Raw genomic sequence first — 27,359 nt, forward strand, 5'->3', positions numbered from 1 at the left:
AGGCTTACATTTACCTCACAGCAATGACATTACTACCTTCTGTAATATCCTACTCGGAATATTTCTTACACATGTTAATATTTTGCTTTTCTATCTACCACTCTCCCCAGCCCCACTTTTCAGCACAAACTGACAGACCCATTCCAGCACTGACTATAGCAACATCTCCTCAAAAATTTCACCACGGTGATAATCACACAGCAGAAATCCTTTGCTCTGGTTTGTGTTGCAGCACAACTAACTAAACAGACCAAACTGGCTTTGTATCTGCAGAACTAGGTAAAGATGGCATCCAGTGGAAACTAGTGCAGTTCTGCATGCAAATGAGGTAAATAAAAAATGTCAGCTACAGGTGACAAGTTCAAAGTGGGATATCTTTAATTATTAAAGCATCCCATCACGTGCTGTAAACTGTGCATACGTGACACCGCCAGAGAGCAGCAGGGAGCCCACAGACAGTGAGATCACGCTATCCCGTGTGAACGTAGGGGAATACAGGGATTTCAAGCAGCGCAGCGCCTGCGTTACTCAAGGGCACAGGTTATTTAACACTGGCACCAAACACAGGACCTCAGCTGGTTTGACCAGTCTCTGAGGTGTCAGGCTACCCCGCATTCGCAGGTGTGTTGGGGCAAGCAAGGCACCGAGCCCATTAGGCACCTCGCTGTGGCGCTCCCAAGGTGTCCAGGTCCAGCTCGAAGCCCAGAGGGCCTGGCTGGAAGGATTAGGAAATTTTAATTCTGCCTCAGCCCACTTATGTAGCGATTCAGGGGAGCCTCAGCAGGTGAGTCAGGGAGTGCCTGCCGCGCTCACGGGGGCAGTGGGGAGCGTGCTGTCCCCACGACACCTAAATCGAACAAACTCCAGTCACGGCAGAGTAAACATTTCCCACTGAGATCAGCTTGCCGCAGAGTTACACACTTCAGCCTGCAGCCTGCTTTGCTATATCACAATTAAGAGAAAAAGGCAGGCAGGGTTTTTTTCTTTTTAGCACACAAAATATTTACAGAGGAAGCTTTCTGAATTAGGAAGAAATGTTTAAAGGTCAGGAGCTAAAGAATGTGGACCTTTTTAAACCTTCTTTTGTGATAAATCAAATTTCATTCACCTTTAAGGACCATTCAATTCATTGGTCATATCGAGTTTCCTTTCTGCTGCTAAAGAGCTTGTTTCTTAACAAAATAAAATGGCCTTTCTGTGCCCCGCTGATGTAAAACCTGCAGTCCTTATAAAAGAGCAGCAAGTTGTAGCGCTAGTGATGTGGAACATGAACACTTGCTACACTAATACCCCTCAGCCCGACAGGTCAGCATGTTACGAGGCTTTGAAAACATGCTTCGAGAAATCGGCTGCTGTAAAAAGACAATAGAACATTTCTGGGCTTAGCTGAGCAACCAAAAACACAAAACACGAACAGACACTGGAAAAAATGTGCAGAGAAAGCATCTGGAAGAAAACAACTCTCTGAACCAAGTTTCTAGAAAATAAATAGAGCTGAAGCTACCTTTGGGGGATAGCTCTGAACTCCCCAGTTGGGAATTACCCCTGAATCTGAATTAGTAAAGAAACTCGGAGGCTCAGGACATTATGAGCGCTATGTGCCAAGGCAGGCGCATCTCCAGGTAAAGAAACTACTTGTCTCACAGCTATGTTTGCTTGTTTTCTGTGTTATTAGTTCCTAAAAACAAGTTTGTAAAAAAAAATCTTTTTTTTTATAGTTCTTCGAAAGTATTTATAGAGCTTTTTTTTTTCCAGCTGGTAAGCGCAAGCTTCTTTCAGATCATTCTTCCCTTCTGTAGCCTTGTGAAACGTGGTCCCACGTTTCGGGGGGATCAGGGATAGGTACAGAGAGATGGCACAGTAGGGATAGGACAGGATGACAACTTTCTGAAGAGCCGGATGGATTATGTTGCCTGAAATGAAACTGTTTGCAGGAGATTTCCATCTCCCACAAAAACCTGCTTTGGCCATATTAGAAAGAACAGTAGTTTTGGCTGACTCAGAAACTCACAGAGGCCCCTCCTGAGGATGCAAACATTGAAGGGGCCACTTCTCTTGCAAACCATCAGGAGAGCTTTTTCCCAGCTTGCCATGCAATTATTTTTACCTAGGTGATTTCAGATAAAGCGGCAGGCTAGTGTTGAGAAATGGCTCTTTCCAGGGGGGAAATACACTAGAATAGTTCCTAAAAAGCAGGGCAGGAGTTCTGTGAACATGCATATATATGTGCACACAGTTGTAAGGATTATAAAAGGGAGCATCTAAACTGTTATCCATGTAGACAGGCGAATAGCCACTTAGATCACAATTTGTTCACTGCTTTGCTGTTCCTGTAGTGATTATACTATCAAACCAGCAGGGGGGGAAAAAAAAAAAAAAAAAAAAAAAAAGAGTAGTTTAAAGAACTGTTTGCCTGCTCCCAACCTAAAAATTGTGCTTACATTTTAGAGTGGCTTCAGCTCCTGCAGGAGCAGAGTATTCTGAAAAAATGTTAATTGTTGTGTCAAAAAGCAAACACCTTCAAACACAGTAGTTAAATCAAGAGGTTTATAGGATCTGCCCTCAATTGTATAAAAATTATTAACTGCCTTTCTTCCATTTCCCCCAGGATATGCCTGTAGTGAGGATAATCTGTTTTTAAAAATGAGCCAAAAAAAGGGGATGTTGAGGTTAAAGTGGTTTTCTGGGTGGTGTATAATGAAGAGGAAGATACTCCAGCCTGGTTTGTGTTGACTAGAATTATGGATCAACAGTCTATTGATTTTTACTGGTTACTGGGCACGTGGTTAAAATGTATTGCTTTAAATATTGCTTTAAAAACCTTTTGTGCGTAGACGTACCAGGCTGTTCGAAGACTGGGGATGAATTAAAAGCCTGACAGTCTTTAGCGTTTCAAGAGTCTATGTGACGAAAGCCAACATTCATTCCATTGCAGGGAGGGGCCTGCGAGGTATGCCATGAAATAGGAACCTTCTGACATATGGACGCAAAGGGTGAGTGAGAAATTTATTTTCTAACTAACTGCTCATAAACTTATGGGAACTTTGGCACATGTTTACACTGTTTCCCACACAACTAAGGTGAGTCCTGTGGGCCCCTGTTCTCCACAATGGATATGCACATGAACATAGCAAAGGGACAGCAAAACGAACCAGAATTTGCAATTACTTTGCCACAATATATAACACTCGGGATCCTTTTGCCTGTAGCCTGGCTAGGTTTCCTTACAGCTGTTCCTTCTTTTTTTGAATGAATCACAACTTACTCTTCCCCCCTCCCTGCCCCGCCAATGATACACACATTCATCTACCTCTAGGCAGCTTTGCAGAGGGAAGGTAGAAACATTATTAATTTTGCTGGTCAATGTGCAAAATGTTATGGCGCAGTATAAAGCATATGCTGGACTTTCCAGATGGAATAAATCCTCCAAATGAGAAAAGGAAATAATTAATCCTATGACAATTTTGATACATAGTGTTATTAGAAGGCTGTCAGACTAACTAAATGTTATCTCAAATGTGAGCCCTGTCTTAGTCTACCTTGATTTTATTCAAGTGTAATTCCATTAAATCCTGGGGGGGGAGGGGGTTGTATTTAAACAGGGGTAGGAACTATAAGGTCAATGTAGGCTTATCTGCGATTGCAAAAACATTGTATTTTTACATTACAATGAGAGTTAAACATGCTCTACCATGAGAAACCTTAGCTACTTGATCAGTAAGTACAAATGAAACATAGGCAATGACTGAAAGATACCGTTTAGCTGTTGTTCAGTGACCTATATGGAATTAATGGATCTTGTTTTGATCTCAAGGAGTTAGTGAGAGTTGTCATTAAGTTAGTGCAATATGACATGTCCTCTAATATCACAGAAAAGCAGCCTAGAAAAAGATCTGGCACCCAAGATCCTAAATGGTCAATGTGACACAAGGATAGTATATATGAAATCTGTATAATTTATTTCAATACATTAATAACTGACTAGAAGAACTAGCTTTGTAAGTTTGCATTTTAGGATTAAAAAATATTTTGCTAAGGCTGTTGAACTGAGGGTTACATTTTCCAAATTAAATGAATTAGCCTCTTGGTCAGTGAAGGACATACAGTGATACGGTATTCCTTTAACTAACGTACACAGTTGTAAAAGGATAGTAATGACTACATATTTGGTCTTTCTTAACTCTAAATGTAACACTTATGAGGCATTTTATAAGCATTTAAAAGAGAAGACTTGCTAACAGTGAGTTACCTTGCAATCCTAGAGAGACACTTGTTCAGGATATAGCTGAGGAACTGAGCCCAACTGTTATTTTTATAAGAAATGGCAAAGAAAATTAGCATACTTAGGCTGTCATTTCACCATTCTCTAATGTTTCTGAGCTGCTTTCAAACAATGCCAAGGTTAGTGATGGAGAGAGGGAGACACAGCCCTGCAGGAAGATGTTACACTACTGTTTTGTACCTCCCAGAACTGGTTCAGATACCTCTTAGAAGGACTCTGTCTTCTGCATCAAATGCTCTTGTGATGAAATGGACATCTCTATTCTCTCCACAGAGCAGACCTTCCTGTTGCCTTACCAAAATTTCTAACACCTCCAGCTTGAGCTGTCCCAGAAGAATGCCTCAATAATATTGAGGGCAGCAATGCCTATTCTAAATCAGGTGTCCTGCCTATGTAAAGAACTGCCAAGTACAAACCTGTTCTTAAGTCTCTTCAGGGTCAGGGCAAACTTCCTCCAGACCTCTTCTATCTACGCTGGCACTTCAAAGGCCCTTAGCACTGTATTTGTGAATGTTTCACAGTCCTTAACGGCTTTGCTCTTGCAACAGCCTAGTAAGGTGGTGTGCATAAGACCCATTTCAAAGACAGAAACGTCCTCTAAAAAAAAAAAAAAAAAAAAAAAAAATCTGTGTCTGAGCCAGGATGAGAACTGATGAGCAATATCGTGAGTTGTAGTTCAGTGCCCTAACCACTAGGTCTGATTGATAAAAGCAGAAAGAGACCTACGCTCACTCTGTTTCAGTGAAAAAGGAAATACTGAATCAACATATTAAACACACTCCAATAGGAGGCATTTTCTTCAGAGAGAAATATGACCTACTGTGGATTTTCATTTTTTTCACATTTTAAAGTTAATCTCTAAAATATTCTAAAATTCAAGTCTTAAACCCTCTGTTTTAATTACACCAGATTCACTGGTACCTTTCAAGATAAATAGTTTATAGACATAAAAGCTGTTATTACACTTATCAACGTCACATTTTCATTGTTTGCACACCTGATATGTTGGCAGCATGCTTTCAGGACCTAAAAATACATAGTGATGCAGACAGATACAGCACAGGTTTACAGAGCTGGTCTGTCCTAAGAACACAGAAAGCTGAAAATTTACTAACTAGCCACAAAGCTATATAAGGATAATAGAAGGCTTCCATAAACTCAGTCATGCTCTTGCATACTTCTGATTTCCCTTTTTCCTGACATGTGTATCTAAAAACTTTAAAAACATTTTTTAAATTAAGAAAACAGTCTTTTAAGAGTACTTACCTGCATCTCATTGTTTAAACAAGAATGTAGAACTCGTTTTCTTTAGACCACCCATTTGAGAGGCCATAAGGTATCTATAGTCTTCACAATGACTAAAAAATTGTAATTAAGAGCATAATTTTCACACTTTTTGACATGTTTTTGCGTAAGAAATGGTCCAGGTCTCCTAAACTCCCTTAAAGCTTGAAATGACTAAGACTCCCGTTCCCATTTGTAATTTTATTTTTGCAGACGAGGCAACATATTTGAAAATGTTCATTTTCTGCAGGAAGGTATATTTGATAACTAAGGCACGTTGCCTGTGGCTGTGGCTTTTCTCCGCACTGAGCTCTAGTCTCTCGCCCTGCAGTAGTGGAGCTGCTCCACCAGTCGCTCTCCAGACAAGCTGCTGCCTCCCCTTCCTCGCTGCCAGCTGCTTCTTCCTACCGCTCTGCTGCCTGCCGAGTTGCGCTCATTCAACTGTTTGCACGGCCCTGCTGTTTAACTGCACTGGTGAATGATGCAGCTAAAAAGGTCTCTCCTCTATGTCTTTTTAGCCGTATTATTCCATTGCTTTCAGTCACAGCACGATCACAGGAGCCACGTGAGGCTGTGCTGTACTCCAGCAGGGACACAAAGAATGGGGAAGGCAGGTGCCCTTTCAGCCAGCCTCGACACTGCAGAGTTCATAATGTGGCACCGCGTTCGGAGCAGCTACTTTGCTGTGGGAATTCATTTAAAAGGCATTTAAGACATTGGTTTGCATCTCAGTACTGAATCCTGCTTCAAATATGCTTCCTTTAGCAGGTGACAGAAAAGCCCAAGGCTGACTCAAAGCACAGACGTACAATTAAGATACGGTTAAGAATGGTGCGGGAACAGTAACAAAGCTGTATTAAGTACCACCCTAGTAATATATTCAGATCTCCACTGCTCTAAATAATAGATTTCGGTGCTTCTAAAACATACGCAGATGAATAGTTATCATCTCTGCAAGGGCACTAGTACACCAAGGATTTAACAAGCCCCATCGGCAAAAACTTCCCCTAGCGTCTTCCTGCCCAGCTGCTTCTGGGCCTCTCCCTTTCCCACCTCCTGATGGGGCAAGAAGAGCAGATGGGCTTTGCTGCTTGCCCACAGGGTCAGTCTCCCTCTTTGGAGGTGATGGAGTCCCCCTCAAGAGGGGAGGCCGAGCCACAGCAATGTTAAAAACAAAGGAAGGAAAGGAGGAGGTGAGGAGCACCGTGTGCCCCTCTCAGTGTGGCACTCACTTATCCTAAAACCTAGCAGTCAGCAGCACTGAAAGTGCATTATAACGGGGCTCTCTAGTTCTCAATACCACGTGTGTGAGCGAAGGCTGTGCTGAGCTCTGCAGTTTCCCTCACTGTTTTTGGCAGAAGAATTTTCTCTGCATAAGTTCACACATACTTTGAGGTTTGGGTTCAGTCCTATCAAAATCCCAACCCAAAATCTGAGAGAATTCCCACTCCATCTCTACAAAGACTGCAACACTAAAGCAAACACACAGACCCTGCCTTTCAGCCCATCCTAGTGCATCTGATCCAGATGTCTCATTTGGGTTTTCATTTGGGAACATAACCTGAAGCCAGGCCAGTTCAGAGTGATTTAAAAATTGTGCAAATATTTTTCTGGCTCTAAGAAATAATATATCATTTGTGCAGGCTTATATATCCATAAGCAAATGCATACATGCCTGGGTGGCTATTACTTTCCCATGTGATGAATTATTGGGAGAGAAATGAGATTCATTAAAGTGACAGTTTGCTCTACAGCTTTCAAGTCTGGGCAGGTGCAATACTCCTCGCATTGGTCCTTCTTCCTCCTTGCAACAAATCCTCCAAAGCGGGGCCAGTCCCTTCAGTGCTCCACTCCTCACTTTTAGGGGCCCCCCGATCTCCCGCGCTCTCCTGACACCACACAGGTTCCTGCAGATGCTGACGACGGGCCCAGTGCTGTGCTGCTGCTCTGATCAGTCCTCCCTCACGTCCACAGCTTTCCTCATCATAACTCACCTGGCTCCCCAAACCATTTCTTTGTCCTTTGTATTGATAAAATTGGGAGGGAAAGAAAAAAAAACAGGCTTAACTTATTTCTTTCCCTCACACCCGGGACCTTATTAAGCATAAACAAACAGCGACATCTCTGCAGGGCTGCGGATCAATGGACACTGTCATCTGGCGATTTTAATCACATTAATAACACAGTAGAGTAAAATCCATCTGCTTCTCCCTTGCTAAAGTGACGAGGCTCAACACATCTGCCAATTGCTGCAACTACCACTTGGAAGGCTTATTTATGTGTGGATAAAAAAAAAAAAAAAAAAAAAAAAAAAAATCAATCTACCACAGCTATTTTCTTCCAGTACCGTCTCACTTTACCTGAATTCCCTCTCCAGGAAATGCAATTTGATGCCCCAGACCTGCACTCTTTTATGATTGGGATGAGCTATATTCAGACAATCCTGAGGAGCAGAGCACAGAAGTAATCAATAAAGTGAAGCTTTGTGAACTAGTGGAAGGACCTGCAACACTTAAGAAACAAATGCCAGGTGTATATTCTTGCAAGCAGTCTTTACAGCAGATGAGATAATTGGTGGAGTTAAAAAGGGTTATACTTGCAGGGAGAGTCTCTTATACAGAGCACTCAGTGGTTATACAAGGCCCATCAGATTTTGGAAAAGAGCAAAAATGAACAGCCACATTCAGGCTGAAGGCCAGCTGTACTCAATCACCACCCTAGAAACATGAAAGAATAACATAATTTGCTTACAGGGAAACCAGTGTAACCATACGTTGCTGAAGAACATGTAACTTGGCTTTCCAGGAATGGAGAATAATTTTTCAGCTCTGTCCACTCTTCTTAGCTCCTCATTTAACTTACAAAAGGTCAATTACGAACCAGTCAATACTAATTGCATATCATCAGTTCTTGCTGTCCTCCATTTGCTGTTACCTGAAGCTACTCCATGATTATCTAGCACATGGGAGGCAGAAACTTGGAGGAACAATATTTCTCAAGGAAAACCATCATTTCACAAGCAATAACTCACTCTTCCATCACAAAATAATAGTTGGACTTTTTTTTCAGCTGAGGATCCCCAGCACCCTCTGAAAGCTGTACACTCAGTAAGATATTTTTCTGTCAAGAAACATTTCTTAGTTCTTAGATATTTTTGTCAGCAAGTGTGGACTGTGGATGAATTACTAAAAAATTCAATTTTCAGCTTAAGCCCTGAGTTTGGCACAAAATCTCATATGAATTAAGGAATCCATTTAAGGATTTCTAAAGTAGCCCATGAGGGATTCATAAGCATAGTGTAACTCTTAAGTAATCCTTAATGAATGCTTCAGGGGCATTTGAACTTGTTCCTGTGTCATTACTGAAATTATTCTCAGCAGCTAACATTATCTGAAGAAAATTTTAGAATAACTGTAATATTCTTGTGATTTAAATGATAATCCAAAAAAGTGGCATATCTATTTCTGCAGGATAATTTAAAGATTCTTATAGGATCAACTGTATCAAGTTGGTAGAGTAACTGTCATGTTGAGCACTGAAACATACGTATTCAGGAGTCTGAAATCATCCTAGGCAAATAAAGCCAAAAAGTAATAAAGTAAAAGATTTAGAAGAGAATCAAACCAACTGATGGAGTTAGCAATCACTAAAGCTGTAAAACAGGCAGATAACAAATTAAGCAAAATCTAAGTTGCAGGGAAAGACTAGCATTTGACAGAATAAAGAAGGCTTAAAGAAGCTAAAAGTTATAATACAGCTGTAATGAGCTGCTGAGATCCATAAATGCACTGGTAATTACAGGCCTGGAGTCAGTGATCTGCCTTTCCGCTGGGTCCTCACTGCGGCAGCACTCCTGCGAGCTCCTAGGGATCAGGACTCAGGACTCTGCCTGCAGTCAGTAAGGAGCAAATACATCCGTGATGGAGCAGCAACTGAGGCGAGAGGCTGATGGGCACAGGCACAAGGAAGCACTTCTGTTCAGAAGAGGAGTTAAACTCACAGCATGTCAAGAGCTTCACCAAACTGTGCCTCCACATGCTTACAAGAGTCTCCACCTGAAGGCTCTGCCTGGTGGCATTTGTTAACTCACTCGTTCACAGGTGGGTTTGATGGGTCAGACACCTTAACAGCCCTCAGCATTATACTCCCATTACATCCAATAACCATAATCTGTTGGGGCCTTCCTCAGCAGAAAATACAGGTGATTTCTGCTCCGCAGGGGCTTTCTCTCCTGCTCCCCTGCATCCAGGAGGACGCGTGAACCATGTGCTGAGGCTGAGGAAAATGCAGAAGTGCAGCTACAGAGGGGGACAGATGGGATGTCTGATTTCTTCTGAATTATCTACTTTCTCTCTAGTGCAGTTCCCTTCTTAAGCTACCAGACAGATGTTCTTTATTCCTCAAATATATTTTTCAGACTGCTCTCCATTTAAAATGAAGAGGAAAAGCCTACTTCTACTGGGCCATGTTTGGAAAATGACATTCATGCTGAGTGGCGGCCTACAAGGTCCCATAGGCTGGGACAGGAGATTTGATGAATAAGCTCTAATTCAAAGTGACAAAAAGAGTGGGGAGGGGAATAGGGGTAAAATTAGTGTAACGGCTGGTTTTCAAATAAACACACTTTGCTAAGATGTTCAGCAAAAACAAGCGAGCAGGCAAACAAACAAGCAAACCAAAACAGCAAAGAACTTTTCCATGGAAGGAGGAACCAGCTTGGCTGAAAAGAGAGAGATTTTGGTAGGAATTTTTTAGCCAATCCTACCCATATCTCCTGTAAACTGGTAAAAAAATCCAGGTCTCACAGTGAAACTTTGATTTACTTTTTATAAGGCCTGATTAATCTCTCTGTGAAATTAGTTTACATTCAAAATTACTGCAGCGGACACAACAGAGTCCAGTAAGAGCACAGTGAATGAAGAGATGAGTTTTCAGGAAAGGACTGAGCACATCATTTTGTCATATGGCACCAGCAATAGCTATAATTCTGGGAATAAAGGTATTTGTCGTGGGATGTTCTTCTTAGTTACTATAAATAAGGTATATATTGGAGATATATCTTCTTGACAGTACTATAATTGCTTTTAGTCCATATACTTTTATGACCTCTATACCCGTTTTTTTAATGCCAGCTTGTATTTGTTTTTCAATTTATAAATTCTCCCTACATAGCACTGTTTGTATTTCCCTATCGGGATTACAGTTTAGCTTTCAGAAAGGAAATTTTTCTTCTTAAACTGTTATGTTCCATGCAATGGATTTCTGTCTTCTCTCCAAACATTTTGAATATCTGCTGTTCATCCAATTTCCCACTTTTACTCCAAAATGGTAATTAAAATTTTTTCCAATATTCTACTATATAAGAGTAAGTACATAAAGATGAACGTAGTTCTATTGAAATAAATGGTTAAGTAGGTATGTGTTAAGCACTTTACTAACCCGGGCTCTGAAAAAAGAATCATGTTAAGAATATGCATTAGTGCATTACAAACACAAGGCACGCTTTACACTAAATTCTCATGCTTTCAAGTTCATAAGAGAGACGATAAATAATTCACCTTAAATGTTACTTACTAATTTTAGTGTTATTTGGCAAAAAATCCTCTTTCATTAATTCATTTCCTCTTTGAATGTACTTTCAGAACCCTTATAAGATTTCAGAGTATTTTAAGATTTTTGACGGGTTGCTCAGCAACATATCAAATTAAGTTGTTTTTTAACCTCCTTGACAAGACCCTGTGAATGGCAGGTCTTGAGATAGGATGCAAATTTGAATCAATTTTCATCAATTTTCATACTTGTAAGCATCATAACTTGAATATGTTTCAGAGTCACAAATCCAAACAATTGAAATCCTTTTTTAAAACTTATGTTCAGTCCCTTCCACTGTTCAGTTGAGGACAGAGTTTTCAATATAAAGATTTGTCTAGGATTATCTTGTTGGGAGCTCTCTGCAGAACCATCGCATACCTTTCTGTGAGATGTTGTTGTGCTTGCAGCAACAAATACTGCAATTATAGCAGTCTCATAAAAGAAAAGTGAGTCATATTCTTCCAGTGAGACTTTGTAGTTTTGTCTTTCAAATATAAGACATATTGCTGTTGGGATACTTCGCTTTCAAGGCTATTCGTTTTGCTGTGTATGTGGCAAACAGATAGTGACCTATCGGCTACATTTGGTAGCATTTCTACCACTTTGAGGAAGAATCACTTTTAGGCACTCCTGTATTGTCATGAATTAATTTTCACCGTTACTCCAAAACATAGCTGAATTAGGATTAGAGTCTGAATGATGTCAGATGATGATAGTAATACTCTAACTGTGTGGTTTGGCTAGACAAAAAGAATCACACCTCTCACTCCATCAGTCTTGGTTAGGTTTAGCCTCTCTCTGCAAATGCCTAAATCCCATCAGTTATTTTAGCTTCTTCCTCTCATGTATCGACATCTTTCCCTTACGGAAGACAACGTTTTACTATTATGAGTTACAGCCAGGATGCTGATTCTTCTACTGGCAGCACTTTAAGGATTGAGACTGAGTGAAAATGGTGCCATGCTGTTGTCTTGTGTGAAGACAAGGCAATCAAATACATGTTTAAGCTCCTTGATAGCGATGCTACCCATACACAGACTGCAAGGCCTACAAAAGGAATTACAAAAATCCAGCTGAGATGTAATGAAAACAAGAATTAATGACTTCATATCCTTCCGTGAGAGCCCTGGTCTCAGCTTTGCTGATTCCCAGAGATGCCAGCATGGTACTTTTGATATACTGTAACTAAAAATTTCTTTGGTGTCAGTGATGACCCTAACCTGATTTTCAAAGTGGCATGGAATATAGAACTGGCAACCCAAATTAGTCATGTTTACTTAGATTTTAACCCAGGAAATAGCTAGAAATGCAGGGCTGACTGTTATCTGGATGTGTAGGTGAATCACCGCCTGGAGTCTTATGAGACTGAAAGGTAAACTTTTGGATCAGCCTCCTAAGGATGGGCTCCCACTGACGGGGAGCAGCGCACCTCAGCGCAGAGCTGGGCTGAGTACAAACACCCAGCTCCCATCAGTAAAGTGCATAAAATGAAGTGCATAAAATAAAGTGCATTTTAAAGTGCACAAAATGAAGAAAAAAGACTGAAATCATTTCAGACAACAAGAAATCTTCAGTGCTTGAATCAGGTCAAAAAGTCTTGCAGGAAAGAAAAAGAAGACCCCAAACTAATTTCTCAGCAAAAGACTTTGAAAGATCATGGTTACATGGTGGTTTCAAAATGAAAGGAAAAAGTTGCTGTCATTGCTCTTATAAAATTTTTCACTGAGAAGTGATAAACTTTTTCCAAAGACAAAATGTTTGAAAATAGAAGATGCTTCCAAAGGGAAATGAAACTGCTTTTCTGTCTCAGAAATCCTGCTGGTTGCCAGTATTGACATAAGATTCACTCTTGACCGAACTCCCGAATTCTCAGCAAGCTCAATAGGGTGGCGTAGTTGTTTTGTTTATTTATAAGCATGGCAAGTTTCCTGCTGTAGCTGCTACCACATTTAAATGATCTTGGCAAGAAAAAGGCATACGGGATACATTCTGAAGAAGGACCATGTCATTGCCTGGCAGACAATTTCCTTTTTTTAAGTCTGGAACACATTTTTCCAGCCTCTGCTAAGTGTTACTATTTCTGAAGATACTCAAAGCAGGTAAAATGGTAGGACTTGTAGGAGAGAGATAAACAAGGACTTGGAGAAAATGGCTCACACTGACCTTGAGACAGAATACTGAAGGCTCTCTGGGCAGATATTTCCTCCTCAGTGCAGTCACTCAAGGCACATAAACACATTACTGAGAATTCCCAAAAGCTATAGTAAAAGTCATAGAATTTCCACAGACCAGAAAATTAATGAGGAAGTCTTTTTGAAGTTAAGGAGTGTTTTCCTGGAGTTATAGTAAGTCTACAGGCAGAACAGCAGCTTCTAAAGCTATCCACGTTGACCTTCAGAGGAAGCAGAAATGTTTTTCAGGCCAAACATATGTAAATGAAACACCTAGTTATGTGAGAAATCAGAAAAAAAGCCCCAATTCAAGGTAGCTGGAAAGTTTGCAATATTCAAAGTCTAGTAAAATGGGCTAAAAGAGTCAATAAGGCTGGTAGGGACTGATGGCCCCAGAAAGGGCACTGAGAGTGAAGCACCAGGAAGCAGATTTTCCCATCAACTTTTTATAAGAACTCTCTAGCTCATGTTTTAATGGATATTCTGCATTTCTACTCTTTTCAAGTCAAGAGGTCAGGGGATTTTTCTGTTTGTTTGTTTTGTATGCGATTGCATGTTACTGTAAAAGCTGCTGAAGACTCATGCTCAACCTTACTGTAAGATTTTTGGGTCATCTTTCCCCGCCCTGCTTCACTCTTCTGCGTAGTAGTCAGACACCCAGAAGAGCATATATCTTAAATTTCTTCTAGTGTTGTCATTCTATAAAAAGGCTCTGTACCTACATACCAAACACAAGTATATAGTTTAATGAAAATGGAAAGAAAGTTCTGTACCTTGGGGTGTTCTTGCCATAAATATAAAGCTCTAGTTTTCTAAAGGCAGCCATATATTTTTCACAATTCATTGGTCCCCGCTAGCAAGTCCAGCAACTTAAAAGCACAATGTTTATGGAAACATAATATATATACCACAATATATACCACAATTGTGTTCTTCTCTCTCCTTTCCATCCCTGCTGTCTCATTTTCCAATGTACAATGTTTAAGGAATGTCGCTGTAGCTGTTTCAGGAATGTCACTGTAGCTGTGATATTTAAGTTGAAGGAGGAAGCAAATCCTAAAATCACAAATCCCTTGCAGACTGCACTCTTCTGGCAACTGCTTCGCATGTTTACAAGCAGAGCTCAGCCCAAGTGCCTGTACTGCAGGGCACAGGGAGAGGTGGTCACTGTGGTAGGTTCATCCTGACAACTTTTAGCTTCAAAAACATGAAATCCACATTTTAAGTTTCACCTAGAATCTAAGCAGCTAATGCAGGTCACACATTAGATATTTCATAAGATTATGGTGGGAAATGTCACTTAGCAAGTAATGAACACGTTGATTTTGGTCTGAATGTTTTCAGCCCATCTAGACAGCACTTCCTCAATGCAGCGTGTATTCCTGCTGTTTGTTGGTTAGAACATTGCTTACGATTTTGGGAGGAGATAAGAAATAAGAAAACCCAAACCCCACACTGTGAATTTCAGCCACAGACCCATCTCTGGTAATGCGATTTTAGAAATCATCCGAGTGACCTTCTGCAAAGGACAGTTCTGAAATCGTGCTATCTTTCCTCAGACCTGGAATTAAACTACAACTGCTTTACATGTCAGCTTGCTTCCAGTGGCCATGTTTTATTGCAAGTGTAATTATAGTATGCATTTGGGGAATTTTGGGACACAGCTGGCTACAAATCACGTTACAAACTGATCCACAAAAGAAATGCCATCTAGGAACCAATTCAACAGTTGCTGAAATTCAGCCGTTTCTGGAATGAAAGATGGCAATTGCTTACAGGACCCTAACAGCACAATGAAACTATGTTAGACAGACAGCAAGAAACATAGCACCAAACTGCTGGGAACTGGAGGGAAATTATAAATATTCACAAAGTTAAAACTTGCTCTCAAATTTATCCAGAATTCTCAAAGTTTTGTCTGCACTAAGATGTTTTATTTTTAAGGAAACTATAAACTATTAAAATTAAGCCAACATAGTCTAAAGTTTTACTGTTAGCGTGTCCTGGCTGGATGAGACAACTTAAAAATAAATTTGTTTTCCCTTGCTGGAGTTTTAGAGAGAGCCAATGTGATAGAACTGTTTTGGAGAAAAAAAGAAAAAGAGCAAAAGAAAACAAACAAAATTCTCCATTCCTGTTATTTTACCCTGTAGAAACTCTCAGCTCAAACTATTTCTGTCCTGTGAAAAATCACCCACCGTTCACTGCTGCTCAGTCAGCAAACCTGCCTGATGTACTTGTGAACTAGTATAAATAGGAATTATTTTACTGATACTATAAAAAGATACAGGTATCAGTGTTTGATATTAGTTTACAAATTGTTTCCATAGCGTAGAGTGAACTAGAACTACAAAACCCTCAATTCTGTGTACTGACTATTTTTGGTAAATCGTGTCAATATTCTGTGTGTTTGTAGAGGGCTATTATTATAAGCATTTGTTCATGTGTTTGCTTATCTTCAGCCTCATTAAAAATGAGTATATTAAGCAGATTAAATGAAATTCAGGTCAGTCGGTTTTATTCCTGACTTCAGAAACTGTAAGAATCTGAACCTGGCTTTCCCCATACTCAGCGACATAGTGGCAACACAACACTAATGGGCTGGGCACCACAGAGAAACAGCCCTTCCCTGAGGACCCAGCCTTTTGCTATATGCAAAAGCTCTTTGCGATGCAATAACCAACACGCAGTTTCTGATCTCATTTACAGTACCTAATTTACCTGTCACCAAGGTAGTTACTCTAGGGTTACCTCACTGTAATGGAAATCAGAGTCTTGACTAATATTCTATATATACACCCATATAAATGCTAGTAAGTGAGAACAAGCCTAACATCTTAATGGGATTATTTCAGTTTTTAGCTTGCAATGATATTATGTGCTTTCTCTCATTTCCTCACTTTACTTTCACCTTTGCTATTCAAGAGTTATTAATTTCTCTCCTCTTCAAATGTCACATGATCTGGCAAGTCAAAGAGGACCATTTCAGTGGTTCAACCCTGAAAGACAGAACTAAAGAAATGCCATTTCTGGATGAGCTTTGGTCATATTAGTACTCTTGTTATGGCTGAGGAACCCCAAACCCTTTACATAGATTACTGTCAAAAGCTCTTGGTGCAAAGAAATGCCTACCTGAAGACAGCAAGGCTCAGGGACCAGAGCACTAGTGGTTTCCTCAGTTCAAATTTTGCTCGTTTGTTCATTAGGTGCCGACCACCAAATATAAAGGCAGCATACAGAGCTGAAAATAGGAATGATTTCTTCCTGCAAAACAAAAACAAAAAACAGCTGTTAAATATTTAATTCGTATTCGTTACACAGCAGAGTCAAATCTGTATGTAACTGCCAAGTGCTTGTGAGTCTCCTTGAAAGGAAACTCTTCCGAAGACGCTCCTGCAGCCTAGTAGAGATTATTGTTATTGTATAAACCTGCATCCCTGCGCATAGGTCTGGATCCAGGCTCTCTTACTGCAGGCAAAACTGACCTTGGAGAAGCTTTTCCTGAAAAAGAACAGCAAAATTTGGCTCCCCTTCTTTCCCAATTTACGAAGACTGACCTTCTGTGAGGAACACAATAGCTATGGCAAAATCCATGTGGGTCCTTTGCCTAGACACACTTCTAAAAGCAAAACGCGGCTGGTATTTGGACCAACTGATCTGTTTTTGTGGCTCATTCACCACTTTTGTATCATACATTGTTTCCTGCAGGCTCCTTGCTAACTGGCAATTTTGTTTCCCATTATTTCCTCAAAGAAGACTTTTAAATACCTTCAGCATTGCAACACAATATGAAGAGACTCATAAAAAGCTGAGAGCCAGCAACTAGAGGTCAATAGCTGTATTATGCAGCGATCACACTGTGTGGAATTGCCCTATTGTAAGTCCTTTTTGCAAGCGCCGGTTCACTCTGTATAGGAAATCCAATGAATTTGCTGAAAAGGTCAAGCACTGCTCTGTTTAGGAACTTCAGTGATACTGTCAGAATTGCAAGCTTCATTTTTAGAAGTGCCTGACAGTAGTTCAGCTCAGCAATGATCAGCAAGCATTTGAACTCTGGTATTGTAATTCACTGTAAATCGACCATTACAGGTCAAAAATAGATTCAGTCTGGGATCCCTTCCCACACATCATAATGTGGCACTGGCTAATACTTAATGCTGCAACATTAATGGTGGCCTAACTGGGTGGGTATATATTTAGGAACAGATTTTTCTCTACAGAATCTATTTTTACATATACCAGTACTAGTGGAGTACCTAAGAAAAGCTGTAGCAGTGTATTTGTTCCTATATTAGTACAAAGAAAGCACGTGCAGCCTTCAGTGGAGATAAATGACTTTTGTATAAGGATGAAAGCTAAGTAGCAGTATCAGTCCAAAAGACCAACATGAATATAGGCGGCCTAACTGTGGTGACAATGCTTATTACAACTGGGTTTTGAAAACCACAAAGTCTGGGCCCTTAATCATCTCTTTACTAAAGAAAAAAATTTCATTTTCACTTCTTTAATTTTCATTAATTTTCACTTCTGTGTTCCTAACTTCCACAGTCAGGAAAGAGACATAATTGCCACATTTAACAGTACGGTAATAGTGACAGAGACCGACTTGCGTGCGTCTCCCCCAGCTAAGGGCAGTGTCGTCAGAGTCCCTCATCGGGCAGGCGGAGGAGGTCTGTGTGGAGCTGGTCCGTGCGAGGTCCCCAGAGCAACCGAGACCAGTGCAGGAGGCCGTCCCGGCGCAGAGGGAGAGGGTGCAACGCAGCGCCGCTGGGCAGCTGCCAGCAGGACGCGGTGGGCAGGCTGGCGGGGAAGGGTGTCGGGGCTGAAGACCAGGAACTGGAAACATTTCATGGGGAGGAGGGAAGGCAGGAAGCAGTTCAATTCTGGATCAAACACAACCAAGACTTCAAAATAATGGTTCAGCTTCAGTTCCAGTTCAAAAAAAGAGACCAGTCTGAATCAGTTACCCATTCAGGTCTGTGCTCAATTTGACTCCCTTCTTCCCGGGCAAGACACCCTATATATTTACACCAAATGACAGTTCACTTTGGTGCTTATTACTGAAATTATTCTTTTGAGTTCAGTCAGTTTAAAGAGGTTAATTATACTAAAATGTCAGTATTATACTAATTATACATACATATATAAAAAGATATATATTATAAATATAATAATGCAATACATATATATAATTATATATAATTATAATATACATTATCCTACATAGTATACAGTATACATTACTATATACTATATAGTAATTATACTACATTCAACATTATACTAATTAGAACTGATAATTTTTAGGTCACTCTTAACAGCTTTGCTCAGCACTATTTGCGGTGACGGTAATTGTTATTCCAGCTGTATATGGCTCCGTATTGGTGGTGGCAGACACGAGACGATCCGCCTGCACTCGTGCATGAACCGCAGAGCGCAGCTGCTGGCAGCGTTAGGCAAGGAGGGAGGCAACGCTGCTATCTCCTGTCAGAGGAAGGCACAATACTGCATGAACACCAGGCTGATTTTGGAAGTGCATCTCTTTTTTGACAGGTTCTGACAACTTCTAAAAACTTTCACTTTTGGCATCCAAAGGCCTTTGAATTGTCTTCTCTTTGCAGCATCATAATAGTTAAAGGGACTGGTAGTCCAGAAGATGTAGTTATAAAGGGGTGGCAGAGGTTTGTACTCTTAAGATGATTTGTTTAATTGCATTAGATTGGTATTAACCACCTTCTACCAGTGATTTTATGATGGCTTTTGTGAAAGGTTCATGACTACAGCCTGGTACCTAACGATTGGCAATACGAAGCAATGGCAATCTGACAGCATTCACTATATCTGACATGGTTTCAGCCAAAGGAGTCTAGTACTAAATGAGCATTTTTAAAGATACAGTTTTGGAGTAGTTCTAGAGCACTGTAAATTTTCATTACTATTATTTGAAGAGAAACTCAATACAACAGAACAACAAAATAATATATCTTAAAACCAGAAAGTCCCCCTAAGTAATTCAGTAGCAAAGACTCACATCCAGTAACGTCAATGTTAACACATTCATATGTTTGTCTTCAATTCTGTTCTGCAGGGTAACACAGTATAGACATAAAGACAAGGCTGCCAAATCCTCCACATCTTTCTGGCATTTCTGTTTCTCACAGTTGTCTCCCACCCTCCTACATTTTCAGACTTCAGCAACTAAGTACTAGCTATACTGAATACAACTCCATGTTGCGCTGCAGAGATCTGCCAGCTCTTTTGCCCAAAAAGGGAGGGAGGGGAATTTTCTAGAGAACCTGTAAAATGCTCTGCTCAGTCTGGGGGTTACTACAGAAAAGGATGACAGAGTTTGGGGCTAAGGGCTGAAAATGTGAGGTGGCTCTTCGGGGACTGGAGAGCAGAGGTGGCCTTATCATGAAGGGAAGGGACAGGCAAAAGCAGCTGACAACGAGGGGAAAACAGAAAAGAAAGGACGACTGGTAACTATGGGAGGCTGACAGCTACGAGAGACGAAGCTAGGACTACGTGGAAGGGGGGGAGCCTTGAAGTGTACGAGTAGGAAGACAAGAAGCATAAGGAGGGGGGAGTATTAAAAGAGGGTTAGGTCTGAAAAAAAAGTATTTAAGTGCCTTAATTCTGCATTACGCCAACATTGGAATGAGAAGCAATGGCTCAGCTGCGGTTTCATGGCAGAATAGTCCAAACTCATGAGCAGCTGCTTGTTTCCTTTTGCAACATATGGAGCCTGAGAAGTTTTTGTTCCATCCACAACTAGGACCTCATATATAGGAGAAACAAGGCATTGATTTTGCCCAAAGTTCTGCTTAAACATCATCAGGACCTTGAAAGAAGATATTCCTCTAATTTTGGTCACTCTCTTACAGAAATCCTATAGCAGGAATAGGTGGTAATACTATCACCTGGGTCACAGTCCGTGGTGCCTGATTCTCCCTTTGCACTGTGTAAACCGAGGGTATTTTGTCTATCCAAGGTCCGATAGACAGGTTGGGGCACTGGTGTGCATTTTAGAAGCTTAAATCCCTGATTAGGTCTAGCCCTAAGGTAGTGGAAAAGAGACAAGAAAAGAAAAAAAAATGAAAGGATTAAGAATTGAGAAGAAGGAGGCAGAAAATTGGGGAAGAAAGATGGAGAAAACCCATCCCACCAGCAGCAAAGCCTCATGTCGTTCGCAGGCAGGAAGTCTCACCCAGGGAAGCCTGTTCAGGCACCAAGAAGCGGCAAGGAGGGATCAGTCATCTGGCTTAAGGCAGGGAAACAACACACACAAACGGACAACAAATTAACGAAAGAAAGCACTGGCAAACAGAAAGGTAGGGAGTATGAAAACTTGTCTCTCTTCCCAGAAAAATGTAATTCATAAAATACTGAATGTATAAAAATTCCCACAGCGTTCTGAAATAACAGACCAAAACCTTCCAGTGAGCTTCATACAAAACAGTGCAAGACACTCTGGGATCTCTGATGTAACGTGAAATAGCCCTGAATACTGCAGTGCCTCTGAAGGAGGTGTTTTCAGCCCATATGCACGGTTGTAAATTTTTCCCCCTGAAAATAGCAGCCTGAGTCATTATTGTAGAGTTCTCTAATGTTAATGACTAAACTTATAGAGATACAGATATATAACATAAAGTTTAGTATTTCCATAGGCATTTCTTTAACTGTTAAGGAAAAACCTTACAGAAATTCACAAAGGACTACCTTTGCATTGATCTTCTAACTGTCCCTTAATATGTAATATAGGATTATCCCCATAATGGCATTCTAAAGGAATAGTGATAAAAAGTGGAGGAGTGTTATCTGTCTCTAGTTACTTTCTATAGGTTTTTAGAGACTTTTTTATCAAGATGTATTTACTTTCCATATGCTGAGCTCAATCTTAAACTTATTAGCACTGCTGCATATGCCATTAAGGGAGCAGAACAGGTAAAAAAAAGCACCGTAGTTGCCAGAGGAGAATGCTTGTGTCAAGTAAACAGGCAATTTCAGACTTCTGATGTTTTTCTTCTGGCATCTTTCATCACTGTTTCCTTTAATTCTAGAAAAATAAAGATTTTACTGAAAAACAGAAAAGGAAAAATGAGGCTGCTCGGTAAGATGAAAGGTAAGATACTTTTTTTACATGTCTCTCCCAGCTTTCAACAAGAAACAACAACCAGTTGTGTTTATAATTGAAACACTGAACTTAAGACTCTAATTTAAGACCTGAACCCATGTAAATAACACAGCATATCCGTGTCTGTGTTTCACAAGCATTTCACAAGCAGCGGCTGGTAGCCCTGGTGGTTACTTTCTCTCTGATGCTTATTTAAAAATCACACATTTTGTATGTAAAAAAAGTGTGAAAACGCTTCACAGTCTCTCAGTGTTTCTACTTCTGAAATACTGTCAAAGCAAACCTTTCTCTGTCTTCCCAGATACAATGACAAAACCACCAAGAAGAAATCCAATATGTGGCTATAACAGATTTGCATATGAAAATATGACCTATGCCACTGGATTTGATTAGCATTTTTGTAGTTGTTTCCTGTTGACCATAGTAGCCTTAATAACTGAGAAAGAGGCAAATGTAAAAGAGGAAGCCCAACCTGATGCACGTAGTCTGATGTACTCCTACAGCTAAACATCCCTTGACATTTCTATTTAGAGCAGCAGCAACGAACGCCACACGCACACGGGTAAGTGACTCACTGATGACGTTCTTTCACGTGATGGGCTATCAGAGTGAGAGAGCAAACAGGGATATGTTTCATACTGATGGGCTGACCCCCGTTTTTTAAAGCCTGCCTTTCAGAGCCTGCTCAGACCTTCAGCATCTCTGGGACAGACACTTTGTGATAGGCACGGAGGGCTGGGGCGCTCCTCCGAGGTCGGGGCAGCCCTCTCGGCACCCCGCTCTGTGCTGGCGGCAAGAAAAGCAGAGCCCAGGCCGCTGGATCAAGTCCCAGACAGGGCCTGCTGTTCCCCTGCCTCTGCCTTTTCAGTGGGGCCCTGCTGTCATCACCACATTTATGTCATTATTATAGTAACTGCATTATCATTATAATTCCTCAACGAAAGGGCTCAGTCTTGCCAAATGTTCCCAGGCAGTATTCTGGCACAACGAGCAGGAGCAGGCTGTCGTCCTGCAAATCTGGGAAGCTTCAGCAGTAGATAGAGAGGAGGACTGGAGGACGTACAGAAAGACCCAGGAGAACTTGAGAACCGGAGTCACGGAAATGCAGACAAGTAATGAGAACAAGTCATGAGGGCTTCTGTGGACACTGTCACAGTTTTGAATGACTTGTGTTGTCATTTTAAGACTTGTGGGGGCACCTCTGCTCATGGGATGAGCACCGTGAGTGCTAACAGTTTACTCTAGGCTAGAAGTAGCCTTAGTCCTCCACTAGCCTGCATTTATCGGCATCATTCCTAGGGAGGCCGGGTCTGGGGCCGAGACGCAGTGCCCACCTGAGTCTCACCCCGGCATCACATTCAGGCAGGCTCAGGAGCAGGAAAATGCTCCCAGGTCATGCCACTGGCAGGGTAGGCAAAAGCCATAACATTACAGAGCAGAGAAACAAGTGCAAGGCAGCGTAAATGCACAGTGGAAGATGTCCTGCAGCTCCCTGATATTTGTTTCATCTAAATGTGTTTATCAGTAGGTCATCATGGCCATGCTTGTAGAATATGAGTGTAACAGAATATTAGCCATAAACTAAAATGTATGCAGCTAGGGAGGAAAACAACAACAGTGATTTTTTTTTTCTTGCTTTCTCTTTGTAGTGGGAAAATGTAAGAGAAGGGAAAAGGGGAGAAAGTGAAGTTAAAATTCAGGGACATATGGACATATCTTTTTTTTAGATAGAAGAGGAAAATACAAGTCTGAAGAAATCACTGTTCTTTATAGCATCATATATGCTTAATAGAACAAGCCATATACCCTTAAAAACCTATAAGCTACAACCCCAATTATAAGCATGAGAGAAAATTAATGCTCACATTGAAAGCGCTTCAGAAAACAAAGCCAAAACCCCTCCAAAACCTTGGGTTTTGTAACCAGCTTGCTAAAATCTTGTTACTGCTGAAGGCAAATCAGCTCCATCTCTGGCTCTATCCCAGGTTTCCTCCACTATAAAATTATGTTTAAAATGGGGACCCACCCAGTGGTGATAGCGTGCTTGCAGTGACGAAATCCATCCCTGTGTTTTTCTCTAGCCAGCGCAGCTCGCAATGGAAGTGACAGCCTGGCGGGCCGCGTCTCCAGGGCGAGCGCCCCGTGCCAGCTGCCACCTGGATGGTCCCAGGCGCGCTTGTCCAGCCCGTGCCGGAGCCTGTGCCGGAGCCCGTGCCGGAGCCCGTGCCGCCCCATCTCCGGGGCCCCACGCAGGTGGGAGCGTGCTGCGTAGCTGTAAGAGGGGACTATCATTCCCCTGTTACCAATATTAATCATAAGTAACAACTGTTTTTGCACAAAGCCCCAAGATTTATGTCACCAGAGCTACAAGTTGAATCTGGGCCCAGAATACTTTAGGAACTTACTGACAAAATGAGGACCATCACTGGCCCTGTTAAAAGCCTTCAGACCGGTCACGGTCACAGAAACCTCCTCTCTGCTGCGAGTCTCTGTTAAATCCATCTCTATCACTTTGACAACAACCTAATTCTTACACTAAGACTTACGGTGATAAGAGGTGATAGAAGCAGGGTGTCCCGCTGGAGCCGCTATGGGTTTCTCCAGGCTTTGCTGGGGCTTCCAGACAGGCACTGGAGAGATGGCAGCGAGCAGGGCAGATAATGTGGGTCATGGACGCTGCAGCTCTGATGAAAAACTAATTTTTAATTTTTTTTAATTTGTTCAGTGTAAATTTAAACCTCCGGCCTCTGCAGGAAAAACCTGGAGCTAGTAAACAAGCACAGCTGCAGCTGAACCTGGAGACTACTAGCCTGCATCTCTCCCAGTTACATCCTCTCTGTCTGTACCTGAGTCTCGCCTGAAGTCGGTTATTTGAGATGTGTGCAGGTGGAGGTATGTCATATAGACACAGAACGAAAATACTTAGATCTTCATATTGTGTTACTCATTTGATCTACTCTATCTGATCAAGCTAATCAACGGTTATGACATTTAATAATAAGTTTCCATTTAAAGCAGTACATCAGCATAAGACCTTCAGATCTAGGAAGACTCCTGAAGCAATTCACAAATGTTAGTTACATAGAGAAGTACTGCTTTAGTCACTGCTTTGGAAATAGCTATTTATTTATTTAACAGGACACAAACCAACACCCTACAAGTAACACATCAGTAAGAATATTTATATCAGTATACATCAGTAAGATAAAACTACTTTTGCCCCTGTATCCGCTGGAAAGCCTATGCACCACGGCAGATTTGTCAGTTCTATCATTGCAAATGCAATTGTAAACAGTAATAATGTCTGTTGGATCTCAAAAGGTATTTAAATAGCAAAAACGTATTCACTCAAAATGACACACGGAAAATGCAGCAATTGCAAGCAAGCGGCAGCTTGTTGATTTTATATCTGTCCTGAAAGACATCCTCTCCAGCAGACACTGCTCCCTTCCAGCCTTCTGCAATACTACCTCAGCAAATGATGTTGTTACAACTGTAAGTGGATTAGAAAACACAAACAAACAAAAACGCTTTGATTTTTTTCTGAGAGGGTTCCCAGCCAAAAAAGGCATGCAAGATTCTCTGGTGAAGCAGAGGGTAACCTTAGAAACAGGGCCAGCTGAAAGTCATGTACAAACAAGCCCTTATTTCTAGGCTGTGTGACCACCTTATGGAAAGGATCGCCTCATAACTCTTTCAGTGCTGGCAAATGTTAAACTATCCCTGGGGAAAACAGACTGAAAAGTGTAATAAATTAGAACATACACTTACCGCCCTTCTCCTCCCTGCCTAAAGACCCAAAACGAGCTATACAGATCTGACCAGGACAGCAATGTCATTCTGTGGCCTAGGTCTGATTAAAAGAGGATACTGGTACAAGTGACATTGCAGTAATGGAACGGGGGAATACAAACATCTTGCTTTCCAGCCTCATAAATGCCCATATGTCTTGCGGAAGAGAAGGAAGGGAACAGTGCTCACCAAAAAAAAAGGACATTTTGGGTAGAGAAGCAGATGAAGGAATATTTTCTGGCCTCCCTTAGTGAAGGAAGAGTAGGTCATCTACAAAATAGCTATCTGTTCTGAGTGGTCCTGCAGCACTTCTTGATATATGATGTCGAGGACTGCTCGACGTATCTAATGAAAATCTTCAAGGGCATCTGACCTTTGCCTGTTGCTGACAGCAGATCAAGCGACAAAGGATGCCAAGGAAAACACTGCAGAGAACCTGGACCTCACTCTCGACTGGCAGAGTTCAGAAAAAGACAGAGTAATCTTGCCATAATCTTTTCAGCCATCTCTCTAAAACAAAGAGCCCTGCCATAAAGCCCTTTCCCTTCTTAACCAGCTGGGAAACAGGTCAGGACAAATAGCAGGGTGTTTCAGCAGCGCTCAAGGCTTGCGACAGAGAGACAGTTGAGCATAGCTACGAGACAGGTTTGCGTGTTGCTGCCGCCTGACAACACGACGCTCTGCAGCTTGGCCAACAGCACAGCACGTAGCCTTGCGTGGCAGCTGCCTAAGTAATAATTATCAAAGGGTATTTTCATGAACTAAAGTTTCACACTCTTTACGCCTTTCACTCCCAGCAGCGACTTCAATCCCCCAGACTGATATGTCAACCAATTTCCTAGCGTTTGCAGTCAGTCGTGACTCCTGTGTCGTTGATCACGGCCCATAGCTCCCCTGTTAAATCCAGAATCTCTCCGCCTGCAGTCAGTAAGATCAGGATCTTTGGCCTGCTCTGTTTCAAAGATAAAGAAGGAGGCAAATTTGTCTGAATCCAGTTCAACTTATTTGAGAAGAAAATGTAAAGCACCAGGAGAAATACTGTGAATGAAAATGAATGAAACCAGTTGAAGTTTCTAATTTTCTAATTATTGTTAGACTTTTCAGGATCCAACTCTGACAAAATTCTTAAAATCTGTACTGCAAGTGAGGATGGGACAGGAACATGGCAAACATTGTATGATCCCCAGCATCCATTCCTGAATACTACCGACAGGCTGTTTTTCAGGCATTTACTGCAGAAACCCTACTTGCAGTCTTGAACCAGCCCGAAACAATAGGGATACAACAGCGAGAGTGGCACAAGGCCGTACAAAGTACACAGCATTAATGTGGCTTATCTATATCCTATCAGTGGTATGTTTATGACAGCTTGTTGTGGCTTTCCGCCTCTGTCTAAAACTCCATGCTTGGAGCAGGCCCCCCGTCCCTCATCGGAGGTGACGGGATCTACCTGTTCGCCCTAACCAAATAGCTCTTTTCTTCCAACCGTGAGGGCTCGGCTGGCTATTTTCTGCCCTGAGTCACAGCCTCATCTAATGGGATGGCATACTAAACAGATTAGCAGTATTTCACTTTCACAGTATAAAGAACCCAGTTTACGAAAGGATTAGCAAGTATAACATTAAAGTGCTATATATATAGATGGTTGCACCTCATCTCTGCTAAATCTTGGTCACAGGGGACCTGTTAAAATATAGGAAATGCCAAAAGGAAAGAAACCACAAACAAGCAAGGCAATGAATCCGGACGACGGTGGCAGGGGCTGCATGATACTGCTGCAGGAGACAGACTGTTAGCAGGAGCGAGCAGTAATTGACAGCCAGCTCTTCTTGACAGACAGATAAATACACCAAAGGAAGGAAATACATTTTTAAACAATTCAAATACAACAACAATCAGAATTTAATGACCATGGTTGTTAAGGAGCAAAAGAGATTTCTGTAAATGCATAGGAAAGCCTGCTAGCTTGCCAGTGATACAGTTTTAGATTTTTTTTTAAATAGAAAGTAGTCTGTCATGAACTTAGGTAATAGAATAAATGATCCGAACTGCATTTTTGTAGAGGTCACACAACCAAAACTTGTTTTATATCTTTAAATATATT

General features: G+C 41.3%; 1 protein-coding gene across 3 annotated transcripts in view; it reads right to left on the minus strand.

Moving 5' to 3' along the window:
* ELOVL6 (ELOVL fatty acid elongase 6) overlaps positions 1-27,359 on the minus strand; it is a 98,951-nt gene that overhangs the window by 10,348 nt on the left and 61,244 nt on the right. For all 3 annotated transcript variants that reach the window (XM_064510593.1, XM_026101717.2, XM_064510592.1), the window contains exon 2: positions 16,462-16,593. In XM_064510593.1, coding sequence (XP_064366663.1) covers positions 16,462-16,532 — 71 coding nt within the window. In that variant the 5' untranslated portion in view covers positions 16,533-16,593. The remainder of the gene's footprint in view (positions 1-16,461; positions 16,594-27,359) is intronic.

The sequence above is a fragment of the Dromaius novaehollandiae genome, chromosome 4 (assembly GCF_036370855.1).
Source record: "Dromaius novaehollandiae isolate bDroNov1 chromosome 4, bDroNov1.hap1, whole genome shotgun sequence".
Classification (NCBI taxonomy): domain Eukaryota; kingdom Metazoa; phylum Chordata; class Aves; order Casuariiformes; family Dromaiidae; genus Dromaius; species Dromaius novaehollandiae.